At 33.4% G+C, this 14,550-nt stretch overlaps 2 protein-coding genes and 1 long non-coding RNA gene across 53 annotated transcripts in view; 1 reads left to right on the forward strand and 2 right to left on the reverse strand.

Moving 5' to 3' along the window:
* tns1b (tensin 1b) overlaps positions 1-14,550 on the reverse strand; it is a 479,302-nt gene that overhangs the window by 130,054 nt on the left and 334,698 nt on the right. For all 51 annotated transcript variants that reach the window (XM_087266581.1, XM_087266576.1, XM_087266579.1 and 48 more), the window contains 1 exon segment: positions 8,369-8,418. In XM_087266581.1, the coding sequence (XP_087122707.1) occupies positions 8,369-8,418 (50 nt within the window).
* Positions 1-14,550, reverse strand: part of phgdh (phosphoglycerate dehydrogenase) — a 722,740-nt gene that overhangs the window by 43,150 nt on the left and 665,040 nt on the right. The gene's annotated exons all lie outside the window — the stretch shown is intronic.
* LOC147842431 (uncharacterized) lies at positions 2,948-6,161 on the forward strand. Its single transcript, XR_015500146.1, has 3 exons — positions 2,948-3,732; positions 4,147-5,837; positions 5,888-6,161. It is a non-coding gene; the product is annotated as an uncharacterized LOC147842431 (long non-coding RNA).

Genomic DNA, 14,550 nt, shown 5'->3' on the forward strand with positions numbered 1-14,550 from the left:
AGAGTCTAAAGTATGAGAAGGACAGCTATCCTGCTGAAGAATTCGCCCTCTCCTGTGGTTTGTAATGGGCAGCACAAATGTCTGCAGAACTCTCGCACGCCCCAATACTGAATGTAACCCCAAACCAAGATTTTTCCTTCACCAAACTTGACTGATTTCTGTCAGAATCTTGGGTCATGCGGGTTCCAATAGGTCGTCTGCAGTATTTGTGATGAATGGGATGCAGCTCAACAGATGATTCATCTGAAAAATCTTCGGCCACTTTTCCAAATGATCGTCTAGAAGTCAAGTTTTTGTTTGTTGCTCTTACAACTGGGATCGACACGTGTAAATTCCACGAGCGTAAAACCCCGGTGAACAAAGGGCTAAGACAAAACAAACTGTGACGAGACTCACGGGCCATGCCCTCCACATTTGCATACATGCCTACTTTAGGTTATTCATCTGCACCTGACAAGCAGCCATGCCATCAAGCTCTGAGTTCATAAAAAAACCTCTGACCCTAATGCTGCGTTTGATAAGAAACATTTTCTAGCGAAACAACAAAGATTAATTTCATCCATTTATAGTTATTTTAAGCATACATTTCACTTACTATCATACACTCACTATAATAATAATAATAATAATAATAATAATAATAATAATAATAATAATAATAATAATAATATAAGACTTGTGACACGGTGGATCAGCGGTTAGCACTGTCGTGTCACAGCAAGAAGGTCATTGATTCGAGTCCTAGCTAGGCCAGTTGACATTTCTGTGTGATGTTTGCTTGCCCGTGTTTGTGAGTGTTTTCTCCGGGTCCTCTGGTTTCCCCCACAGTCCAAAGGTATGTGCTATAGGTGAATTAAATAAACTAAATTGGCTGTAGTGTACACTCTCAGAAAAAAAAAATGGTACAATATTGTACTAAAGAAGGTACAACCCTTGTGTTGAGGGACAGAATTGTACCTTAAGACAAAGAAACTAATTTGTGCCATTGCAGTTTGTACCTTTAAAGACATAATTTGTACCATGGAAAACCAAAATGAACCTTTGGTTTTTAAAACCTACAGATGCAATATTGTACCTTCATCAAAGGTCCATAAAGTCCATATCTGATCCATAAAGGTACTGTCACAGTGACAAGACACTTTATACCCTAACAGGATCAAAAATGCTTACCAAACATTTAAAATGCTCTAAATATTTAGTTTATGATACCTATATATATTTTTTTGTTTAACCAGTTGTTTTGTATTAATGTATTTTCGAACCTAATAATAAATGTTTAAGAGTTTCTTTAAACATATACTTTTAAAAGATGATTCATGTTTTAATATGGAAATTATTTATAAAATCCCTTTGCCTTTCCAGTCATTTTTTCCATAGGTATTGTAATAAAGAAGTTGTTCAACACTTTTATATGAGAACAATCGTGTACCTTGATTTCAGTTGTACTATAAAAGGTACAGAACAGTATCATAAGAAGTCTTTTCTGTACCATAAGGTACAATTTTTACAATGGTACAAAACTGTTCCTTAAGGAACATTATTTGTACCACAGTGTTACTTTTTTTTTGAGAGTGTATGCGAGTATGTGTGAATGATTGTGTATGGATATTTCCCAGTACTGGGTTACAGTTGGAAGGTCATCCACTGTGAAAAACATATGCTGGATAAGTTGGCAGTTCATTCCGCTGTCCCCTGATCAATAAAACACTAAGCCGAAGGGGAATTAATAAATGAATGCTTGAATGTAATGCCAAAACTGATCTTCATTTACTTGTTCGTGTGTCAGACTAAAGAAGAGGAAAAACATTAAGAGATGACATCATTAAAATCAGCATTTTTTTTTTTCTTTTTTAGATGAACGGCTCACCTCCAACATGTCAGCACTGAACAGCCTATTAAATGCATGTCTGATGTTCAGTACGGCTTGGATCAAATATAGTGGGGAAAGATTGATTTGGGAGATAAAGAAGCGAGATATGAAACTATCCTGCGTGCCGTGTGTGCAGCAGGGCAGACCAAAGAAAACAGTTCACGCGCATTGGTGAGCTTTACGACTGCCAAAGATAAAACCACAATCAGACCTGCTATCTGTGACCTCACTCTCTCACTGCGTCTGGATTTAATGTTTTATATTCAGTTTATATTTCATATAATGTAATACGATCTGTACACTATATGTCATATACAGATATATTATCTTCATTGTTCTTTTTGTGTTATACATTCATACATTCATTCGCTAATTTTCCTTCGGCTTAGTCCCTTTATTAATTAAGGGTCACCACAGCGGAATGAACTGCCAATTATTCCAGCATGTTTTACACAGCTTATGCCCTTCCAGTTGCAACCAAGTACTGAGAAACATTCATACACAATCACACACATACACTGCAGCCAGTTTAGCTTACTCAGTTCACCTATGGTGCACGTCTTTGGACTGTGGGGGAAACCGGAACACCCAGAGGAATTGGTATTGCTATTATATTATTATTATTATTATTATTATTAGTATTATTATTATTATTATTATTATTATCTGTTCTAATTATTATTATTCTAGACATTCAACACAAATAATAATAATAACAACAACAACAACAACAACATTATTATTATTATTATTATTATTATTATTATTATTATTATTATTATTATACAGTGCTTAGCATAATTGAGTACACCCCATTTTGAAAATTAATAGTTTTATTAATCTTTCAGTAAATATAGGTAATAAATTTCGATGAATTTGAACAAAACAGATTTATTAAACAGACATATATATTTATTAAAATAGTATTTTAGTCACTAAATATCTTTAGAAATAGAAAGATAATACATTTAAATGCATGCAAAATATTGGGGAAAAATACAAACTACATTTCAACAACATTTTGTTATTTTATTTTAACCTTTTTTATGCTTCTTTTGAATTTTCCTCTTTTTTAATAGTTTCATTTATTTTTTTCCCTATTATATAAATTTGTGTGTAGTAATTTTGGACTTTATGGACCTTCTGTACTGACTAACCTAATGTATATGCTCAGAAAATATAAATTAGAGATTTGTTAGGGGTTTACTCATATATATATATATTTTATTAAAAATGTGTTCATTTATTACATATGCTTAATACATGCTCGATGAACAGATATTTTCATTTCATTGTTTTTACATTTAGCTTAGCATTTTTTTTTCTAACATGCTGTTTCCAGCATTCTAATCCTATAAGCTCTGCTGAGATCAATCAGGAGTTTGACTCCAGTGCACAACAGTCAGTCTGATTTTTGTTTTGGATGCTTCATATTTAGGGAGTAAATAAGAAGGTTGGAATTTAGGCTTTTGGAGAGATACCTGCTGATGAGTGAAGCCTGCTTCTGGCCTTGTTTGAGTAATGAAGACATTTACAAGAAGGTCGGTATTGTGGCATGCTCTCCAGGCTTGGCAGACACAGTAAATCAAGTAAATCTCTCTGATCTTAAATCTGTCTGATCTTAATTGAAAAACTATTTGCATTTAGAGCAATTTAGAGAACTACATGTAAATAGCACATGATTATGAATGGTACACAATATATAAACACTGAACTTACACCTCAGTACAGAGAAAGCCCCCACACACACACACACACACACACACACACACACACACACACACACACACACACACACACACACACACACACACACACACACACACACACACACACACACACACACACACACACACACACACGTAGACATAAATGCACATAAAAGCACAAGCACACATACAAACACATACACGTACAAAACATACGAACACACATGCACATGAATACACACACATTGACACAAAAACACTTGCACAAAAACAAGCAGACAGAAGAAACACACAATTCGCACACAAAACACAAACAAAAATACAAACACACATGCACATACAGTAAACACAGACAAAAATACAAACACAAACACACACCACAGATGCAAAAACACACACAAAAAACACACGCACACAAAAAAAACAAATAGAAACACACACACATAGACACAAAAAACAATTTTGCAGACACACCCAAGCAACACATGTACACACACATACAAAATGCACACACATAAAAACACATACAGAAAGACACACACCTGCACATACAGTAAACACACCCAGAAATACATACACACACACACACACAAAACCATAAATGCAAAAATACATGCACACACGAAGTTAACACACACAAAAATACACATTTAATCACACACACACACACACACACACACAGACACATAAAATCTCTTGTACAGAATGTGAACACACAAAAAAAGCACACACACACAAACTGCACTGCACAGAAAGCACATACAGAAAGACACACACACCACACACACACAACCACACGCACACGCGCACACACACACACACACACATGCACACACAAAAAAAGAGAGAAAGCAGCCCTCAGGAGGTTTGTGGATGAGCTCAGTGTGTGTAAAGCATAATAAAGCCTGAAGAATCCAGTAATGTGCAGGATTTCCATGATCCAACATCAGCCCATACAGTTTGTGTTTTCATTCACTTTTAAACAAACATATGCACTGACCTCTCTCAGTAAACTGCGCTTCATTTAAATGAAGTCATTCTGATCGCTATACTTTACTTTAGCAACTGATAAACAACTGTTCGAATATATGTTCTACACAGAATGAAAACAGTTACTCATGAAGCGATGATTAAACACTGGAAAAGGTGTGCGGTAAGTTGAAGTGAAACCACTTGTCAAATACTGTTTTATAGATTATGTTCAAAAATTTGCACTGTTACATGATTTGCATAAGTTAAATAGCAGCTAAAATAACACTGATATAGCATGCAAATTAAATATAGCTAGCAGCTGCGAGTTCACTTTCCAAATTAAAGAATGAAAAAAAAATTATATATACACACACACACACACACACACACACACACACACACACACATATATATATACATACTAACTGGCCACTTTATTAGGTACACCTGTCCAACTGCTTGTTAACTCGTTTCTAATCAGCCAATCACATGGCAGCAACTCCATGAATTTAGGCAAGTAGACATGGTCAAGATGATCTGCTGCAGTTCAAACCGAGCATCTGAATGGGGAAGAAAGGTGATTTAAGTCACTTTAAACGTGGCATGGTTGTTGGTGCCAGGCAGGCTTGTCTGAGTATTTCAGAAACTGCTGATCTACTGAGATTTTCAAGCACAACCATCTCTAGGGTTTTACAGAGAATGGGCTAAAAAAGAGAAAATATCCAGTGAGCAGCAGTTCTGTGGGCGCAAATGCATTGTTGATGCCAGAGGTCAGAGGAGAATGGCCAGACTGGTTCGAGCTAGAAAGGCAACAGTAACTCAAATAACCACTCGTTACAACTGAGGTCTGCAGAAGAGCATCTCTGAATGCACAACATGTCGAACCTTGAGGCAGATGGGTTACAGCAGCAAAAGACCACACCACTCCTGTCAGCTAAGAACAGGAAACTGAGGCTATAATTCACACAGGCTCACTAAAATTGGACAATAGAAGATTGAAGTAAAGTTGTCTAGTATAATGCAATGTTTGGATGGTAGGGTCACAATTTAGCCTCAACAACACGAAAGCATAAATCCATCCTGCCTTGTATCAATGGTTCAGGCTGGTGGTGGTGGTGTAATGGTGTGGGAGATATTTTCTTGGCACACTTTGGGCCCATTAATACCAATTGAGCATCGAGTCAACGCCACAGCCAACCTGAGTATTGTTGCTGACCATCTCCATCCCTTTATGACTACTGTGTAACCATCGTCTGATGGCTACTTCCAGCAGGATAACACACCATGTCATAAGGCGTAAATGATCTCAGACTGGATTCTTGAACATGACAATGAGTTCACTGTACTCAAATGGCCTACACAGTCACCAGAGTTCAATCCAATAGAGCACCTTTGGGATGTAGTGGAACAGGAGATTCGCATAATGGATGTGCAGCCGACAAATCTGCAGCAACTGTGTGATGCCATCATGTCAATATGGGCCAAAATCTCTGAGGAATATTTCCAGTGCCTCTATGCCATGAAGGTGCTAATAAGGTATACCTAATAAAGTGGCCGCTGAGTGTATACGGTTAAAGTCAGAATGATTATCTCTCCTGAATTGTTAGTCCCCCTGTCTTCCCCTGTCTAGCTTAGTTTAAGTTATACAAGCTGCTTTTATTCTATTTGTTTAGGTTAAAATTATTAAAAAGGTTAAATTAACCTTTAAGTTTGACAACTATGTAATATTATAATTATATAGTATTAATATATTATAATTAGTATAAGTAATTAATTATATAATACTGTAGATATTATGTATAACTCTTATATACACTGTAAGAAATACTGCATTGCTTTAACCCAACTCTCAAATTACGACAAAGCAGACTGTTAGGCTAAAAAGTGCCATTTAAAGTAAATCTATTTAAAAATAATAATAAAAACAACAACAACATTGGATTTGTCCATATTTGAACCAACATTGGGTTAATACAACCCAACATTTTTTAGATTGTACAAAAAAAAGGTCTTGGCATTACAAAACAGGAATGCTTTTTATGGCAGAAAACAAAGAGGTCTCAAAGGATCTTATTTTAAGGTCGAGTCCAAACGGAAAGTTTCCTAAAACACGAGATAAATAAAACAGCTGCCCATGTAAATAATAAGCAATATTTTTCCCCCTGGTAACAAAAGCAGAAGCTGTATTTATACAACAACACGAGGATGATCTTTTACGCAATCATAATATCTTTTGGTTTGCGTCCTTTGAGTTTCCAATGATAAGAAAATACTTTAGAATCAAATGAGATGAAGTACCTTTGACTTCTGTAGCAGTGGCCAAAATATGATGATTTTATGTACAATATAAGCTGTGTCCTAAATGGCACACTATACACTATGCACTTATTTACTATGTACTTATGCACTTACACAGTCAACAGCATAGTATCTGCTTGTTAAGTTGAGATATATGGAATACTGCTTCCGGGTCCAAGCCGCTACTCATCTGAACTGAGAAAATATTTGTTTATGACCACTTTTTAGTCGCACATTAATGCGTATTTTTTTATAAAATCATGATGGACTTGCTGCATCACTCAAATTATAAATTAAAATTTGAAATAAAAATTAACCACTTTCTGGCCATCGGATATTAGACATGGATATTTATATTGCGATCAGGATTTCCGAAAGTAATATGTCACATTTATTATTACCATTTGTATAGCTCCTAAACCCGGAAGCTGCTTCGTGTGACATCACACTTAACAAGCGAATGTGAATGTAGTGTCATCCCAAATGGAACACTAACAAATTTTTTTCATTTTTTTTATTTTTCACAATTTTATTTTATTTTATTTTATTTTATTTTATTTTTATGTTATTTATTTATTTATTTATTTATTTATTTATTTATTTATTTATTTATTTATCTTTTTTATTTTTTTTATTTTTTTTATTTTATTTTAATGTTATTATTTATTTATTTATTTATTTTATTATCTTTATTTTATTTTATTTTATTTCATTTCATTTTTTATTTATTATTTATTATTTTATTTTATTTAAATTATTTATTTCTTTATTGTGTTTTATTTTATTTTTTGTTATTTAATTGTGTTTTATTCATTTATTCTTTATTTTTAATTTAATTTAATTTAATTTATTGTTTTTCATTTAATTTTGTTTACTTTTGTTTTATTTTTTATATTTAATTTTTTTTTATTAATTAATTAATTTATTTATTTTTATTTTAGCTACAGAACAAACCACTGTTTTACAATGGATTGACCATTTAATCCAACTTTAACACTGATATCTTCTAAAATAACAAGTAAAATAGTATATACTGCCATCATGGATAAAATAAATTACTTACTAAACCTATTACATTTAAAAAATATGTTGAAGAAAATAAAATCAATAATTTTCTCCAATAATAGCATATTCTGTTCAATAAATTCTTCGTTTTCAACATTAATTATGTTAACGTGGATGTGTTTTCCTCTCATGTGGTAAGTGTCTCATTTACAGTATCTACATTAAACGATCGCCCAAGATAAACATGCCGTTATTTATCTAACATACAGTATGTGGGAGAGAAGCCCTATTAGGACATCACAACCGCTCTCTGGAGATTGTGTAGATGCTTTAAAGCCTGTTTATTCCTCAACTCATAAACTGCAATAAAGAATGCGAGACAGATCCAAGCAGAGTCAAATGTCAAACGGAGCTGGATGCAGGAATGTTATGAAGATCCCTTGAGATGTTCACTATACAAAAGCATTAGAAACTGACCAAACTGCTTTACGATGAAGAGAACAGCATCTTTTACCTTGACGGTCTGCGTCGAGACTCCATGCTCTTGGAGGATTTGGTTGAGCCCTGAAAGAAATGGAAAATATGGTCATATTGATTTTTATTTTACAATTCACTTTATCAACAAACCAAGACTTTTAGCTCAATAAGCTACTAATTAGCTGCTTATTAAGTACTAGTAAAGTAGTAGTTGGGTTTAGGTATTGGGTAGAATTATGGGTGTAAAATAAGATGCTAATAAAGAGTTAAAAGTCCTCCTAAACCTGAACAAACCTCGGTTGGGTTTATCTGTTTCTCTGGATTTAAGCCTAATAATCACAAATTAGATCTTTAATCTTAAAAGAAAATATGTCTATACCGTATGTTATTTTTTACTGGAACAATATCTTTAATAACATAAACTGGACTCAAGTTTGGTCATTACCTCAAATTTTTTTTTATCACAAATAAGGCTAAAGAAATATCATTTAAATTACTTCATAGAGTTTATCCCACAAAATTATTTCTACAAAAATTTTAAATTGATATTGAGTTAGAATGCTGTTTTTGCGAAAGCTTTAATGAAACTATTTCACATTTATTTTGGTCTTGCCAATATACTCGACTATTTTGGATCAATGTTGAAGCGTTTATTGCTCATAATATCTTAAAAACCTTTTCCTTATCTTATAAACATGTGATTTTGGGTTTTTATGTTAAGGATCGCTCTTTAAAAGATGCTGGTTTTATTATAAATTTTATTTTATTATTATGTAAATTTCACATACATAAAGCCAAGTTTTCCAAAAGCAAACCTCTCTTCATGGTGTTAGAAAAAGAGATTCAAATGTATATAAAAGTGATTTCCAAGTCTCAAAATAGAAAAGCAATTAAAACAATTAATATATGCTCCTCCTTTAACATTTTTACATAAAATGTTTGTATATATGCATTTCCTGTAAAAAAAAAGAAAAGAAAAGTGCATAACTAAAATACATAAATAAATAAATAACTAAAATTATAAAATGTGCGAAACATATTTGTATGTAATTTGTATTGTGTAATAATAATTATTACATAATGCAAATTAATTATTATGTAATTATGTACCCTCTCCTCTGTTTTTTTTTTCTCTTCTCCTTTGTTTTTTCACTTATTTCATTCCTGTTAAGAAATGTAAAGTGATTGTATTGTATTGTATAAGAAAACTGTACATGCTTGTTCTTGTTAATAAAAAAAAAGAGTTAAAAGCCTAATAAACAACCAGTAGTAAATGGAGTAAATTAAATAAAGTGTGTTCGAAAATACTACTCAGGATTGTACAAATGAGAGGGAAGCATTGCTTTGATCACACTTTATAATGAGGTTCCGTTAATGTATTTGATAACATAAATTGAGAATGAACAATACTTGTTTAGCACTTAATAATCATAGTTGAATACTGATGCATTATTAAAATCCAAAGTTGTGCTTGTTAGCATTAATGCACTGTGAGTACTAACAATGGATTACTTTATGTCATGTACGGTAATGAATGTGTACAATATATGGCAATTTTGATGTGTTTATTCTTGACGGAATACATCTGCTACGCTGCTGCTGCTACTTTGATGATTATGGCAAAGTACCAAGACTTGCTACTGCCAGTATATTCACAGACATGCAGTCTGAGAATATAACACATTGCTGCAAATATAATACATATATAACCCCGTAGATCTAAACACAGGTGGAGCTGGGGTGGAGGAGGGTCTCTAAAAAAGCACTGTAACAATACAGCTGTCATGATCACCAGAGATCTAGGCCTTGCAAATTGCTGGAAAACATGCATTATTACCCAGACTACAATTCTGGCACTGAAATGAACTACAAATCCCATCACTTCCTGCACTCACACACCTGGCCCGGATTCCCCTTGATTGCAAACACAAAGCTGAAGCTTGTAAAGACTGATTACCAGGACTATGAATACACCTCATACACACGCACACACGCACGCACGCACGCACGCACGCACGCACGCACGCACGCACGCACGCACACACACACACACACACACACACACACACACACACACACACACACACACACACACACACATTGCTGAGTCTTGGTTTCTGTAAGTGAGCATTACCTAGTGTTTTTTCTTGTCTTGCCTTTCATGTTTTTCGGACCCTTGTTTGTTTTGCCACCTGTCCTGACCATTGGCCTGTTTTTATGGATTACACTATTGCATTACCCATGTTGTACTATTTGCTCCTGTTGATCCTGCTGTCTGACCATCCCTTTGTTTTAATAAAGCTGCATCTGGAACTTTATCTACATGTACATTAGGGCTGTGAACCTACACTGGTCTCACGGTTCGGTTACGATTATCATGCCATCGATTCAGTTCAGTTTGATAGTTCAATTCAGTTCAATTCGATATCTCGGTGAAACAGAGATACTTTCCATACACAGTTTTATATTTTCTTCACAGCAGCAAATTTTGTATTAAAATGTATATATATATATATATATATATATATATATATATATATATATATATATATATATATATATATATATATATATATATATATATATATATATATATATATATATAAACGATTTGTAATACATTTTTGTCCTTTAAGACAAACTGTCAGACATATAAACGGTACCTTTAAACAACACAAGCATTTATAGCAAATAAACAAATATAACTATCCTGCTCGCTTTCTGATCCTTGTCTACCAAGTTCTCTTACATCCTTTTGATTGGTCACGCGCTTAACAGAAAGGGCTGCGATTGGCTTTTACAAGCTGGAGCTCTTCACAGATGAGTGACACTGATAATGGCAGCGGCGATCACAGCTGATCCATGATAGACACGGTGGAGAAAACGCTGCAGATATGTGCTCGTGTTTGTATCCAGAAGTATCGCTGCAACAGCCGAGAGGAAAGGAAAAGTCACACCAGCAGGTCAAATGGGCCACAGTGAGAGAGAGAGAAATTGAGTTTACTTTCATTCTCTCAATCGCAGTGAAATAGGGGCTTCTGCTGTAAGTGTCAGTGAAAGGCTGTCCAGCAAACACACACACAGTGAAATTGTGCAGCTTCTGCGTTTTTAAGTAGTTGGAGCGTTGTATATAGTCATGCTCGCTTACCTCGCCATAGTAAGATACGTCGACATAGCGCATATAAGATAAATGACATCAGTAAATAATAACGGTTTATGATTATTACTCAACTGATACCTAATTGTCCGCGTGTGAATCACGGTGCACCGAAGAAACAATTTATTTTGACACTCCTAATGTACGTACTCATTACAACAGCGAAGAACAACACTAAGAATTTACAAAAAATATATATAAGAATTTATATATATATATATATATATATATATATATATATATATATATATATATATATATATATATATATATATATATATATATATATATATATATATATATATATAAATATTTTCCCAATGTTTAACAGAGGAAGATATATGTCTGATAATATTTCTTCTTCTGGAGGAAGTCTTATTTGTTTTATTTCAGCTAGAACAAAAACAGTTTTAGCCCCTTTAAGCTATATTTTTTGTCGATAGTCTACAGAACAAACCATCCTTATACAATAACTTGCCAAATTACCTTATCCTGCCTAGTTAACCTAATTAACCTAGTTAAGCCATTAAATGTCACTTTTAGCTATATAAAAGTGTCTTGAAAAATATCTAGTAAAATATTATTTACTCTCATCAAGGCAAAGATAAAATAGATCAGTTATTAGAAACGAGTTAATAAAACTATTATGATTAGAAATATGTTTAAAAAAATCTTCTTTCCCTTAAACAGAAATTGGGGGGAAAAATAAACAGGGGGCTAATAATTCAACTTCAAATATATATATATATATATATATATATATATATATATATATATATATATATATATATATATATATATATATATATATATATAGATATAGATATATACACACACACACACACACACACACACACACACACACACACATATAACTCATTTCTAATAACTGATTTATTTTATCTTTGACATGATGACAGTAAATAAAATTTTACTAGATCTTTTTCAAGACATTTCTATATAAAAATATAAAATATTTAAAAAATAAATTATTCAAATAATTTCAAAGGGGGGCGAAAAATTCTGACTTAAACTGTATATATTACACTGCAGAGCTATTGGTAGACTATGAAACACAACAGACAGCTGTCCACCCTATAGAGAAAATCTCAAAATGACCAAATCAGGTCTAATTATTGAGCCTGGCTGATAACGAGGTCAATCACTAATAATGATCTCACAAAAACGACAGTTTCCAGATGTTTTTAACCCATTTCCTGTTTAAAAATGTCCGTAAAGCAGTTTTCCACAGGGGACGTTTACTGTGCATCTCCAGAGCTCATTCTGTTCTGCTGATTACACCAATGAAAAGGCCATTTGTTTGGACTGTTTCGTGTGGTTCGTGTTTTTCCGTATATAAACCGATGTTAACACAGGTTAAAGAGAGCATTATTTGCATTTGTGTCAATCATTTAACATTCCATCTCATCTGTATAAATTGTAGAAACAATGACTGTCTGCTGACGTGATGTAACTAAAGGGATAGTTCACCCAAAAATGAAATTCTGTCATAATTTACTCACCCTTTACTTGTTGCAAACATGTATGAGTTTCTTTCCTCTGTTAAACACAAAAGAAGATATTTTGAAGAAAGATAAAACCCTGTAACTATTGACTTTCATAGTATTTGTTTTTCCTACTCTCAGAAATAATGGTACAAGATCTGTCACCGGGGTGGTACCTTTTCAAAAGGTAGATATTTGTAACTAAAGGGTCCTTATTAATACCACAAGGGTACATATTAATACCTAAAAAGTAAAAAAGTGTACCTCTTGAAATGTTTAGGTACTAATATATACATATGAGGTACAAATATGGACCTAGGGTTGTCACGATACTGGAATTCGATATCAATCGGTACTGACATTTTAAACAGCGCTCATTGTGTTCACATGCTCAACAGAAAAGACTGTGATTGGCTGTGAAGGTTATCGGTTCACTGAGCTCACCGCTGTTTAATGAGTTTAACCACAGATCCAGGGACACTGCGGATTCATCAGCGGATTGCTCGTATGTCAGCTTGTATACAAATCAGCTGATCGACGTGACTTTGAAACACTCCTGTGTCTGTATCTGTGGTTACACTTAGTAAACAGTGGTGAGTTTGGCTTCATGGCCAATCACAGTAATTTCTGTTGAGCATGTGAACACAATGGCAAATCAGTACTGTTTAAGAACGTGCTCCACAGTGCTCAGATGTTCACTAGAAATTGACTTTTTTTTTAAATTTCAGTACTGATTGGTTTCGAATTCCAGTATCGTGACAACCCTATATGAACCCTTTAGGTACAAATATGTACGTTTTGAAAAGGTACCACCACAGTGACAGCTCTTGTACCTTAAGTGTACTTTGGAAGTCAATGGTTACAGGATTTCGGCATTTATTTAATGTTTTTTTATTTTTATTTTTTGTGTTCAACTGAAAAAAGTAACTCATAAAAGTGTATAACTACTTGAGGGTGAGTAAATGATGAGTAAATGTTCATTTGTAAGAGACCTATTAATTTAAACTAAAAAAGCGATTATTAGCAAACCTATTGCCTTAAAAGCGACAAGTTGACTTTCCTTAAAAAAAGTGAGTAAACCCATTGTAACTTGAAACTTGAAATTTTTTTGCTAATTATTATTATTATTATTATTTTTTTAATTATGCACAGTTCATAAGATGGTTTCGTAATCCAGGGTCATATTGGATTAAATAAAATATGGACTGGCTCTGGAAAAGGACTGTTCTCAAACAGGTTTCACTACAAAATGGAAATTCTGTCATAATTGACTCACCCTTTACTTGTTTCAAACCTTTTGAGTTTCTTCCGTTGAAGACAAAAAAAGATATTTCAAAGAAAGATAGAAACCTGTAACTATTGACTTCCATTGTATTTGTTTTTTCTACAATTGAAGTCAATGGTTACAGCTTTTCTGCATTCTTCAAAATATCTTCTTTTCTGTTCAACAGAATAAAGAAACTCAAAAGTGTATAAGCACTTGAAGGTGAGTAAATGATGAGTAAATGTTCATTTGTGAGTGAAACTATCATGTAAACTATGCTGCAAAAAGTGATT

The sequence above is a fragment of the Danio rerio genome, chromosome 9, assembly GCF_052040795.2.
Source record: "Danio rerio strain M-AB ecotype USA chromosome 9, GRCz13ab, whole genome shotgun sequence".
In the NCBI taxonomy this organism is placed as follows: Eukaryota; Metazoa; Chordata; class Actinopteri; order Cypriniformes; family Danionidae; genus Danio; species Danio rerio.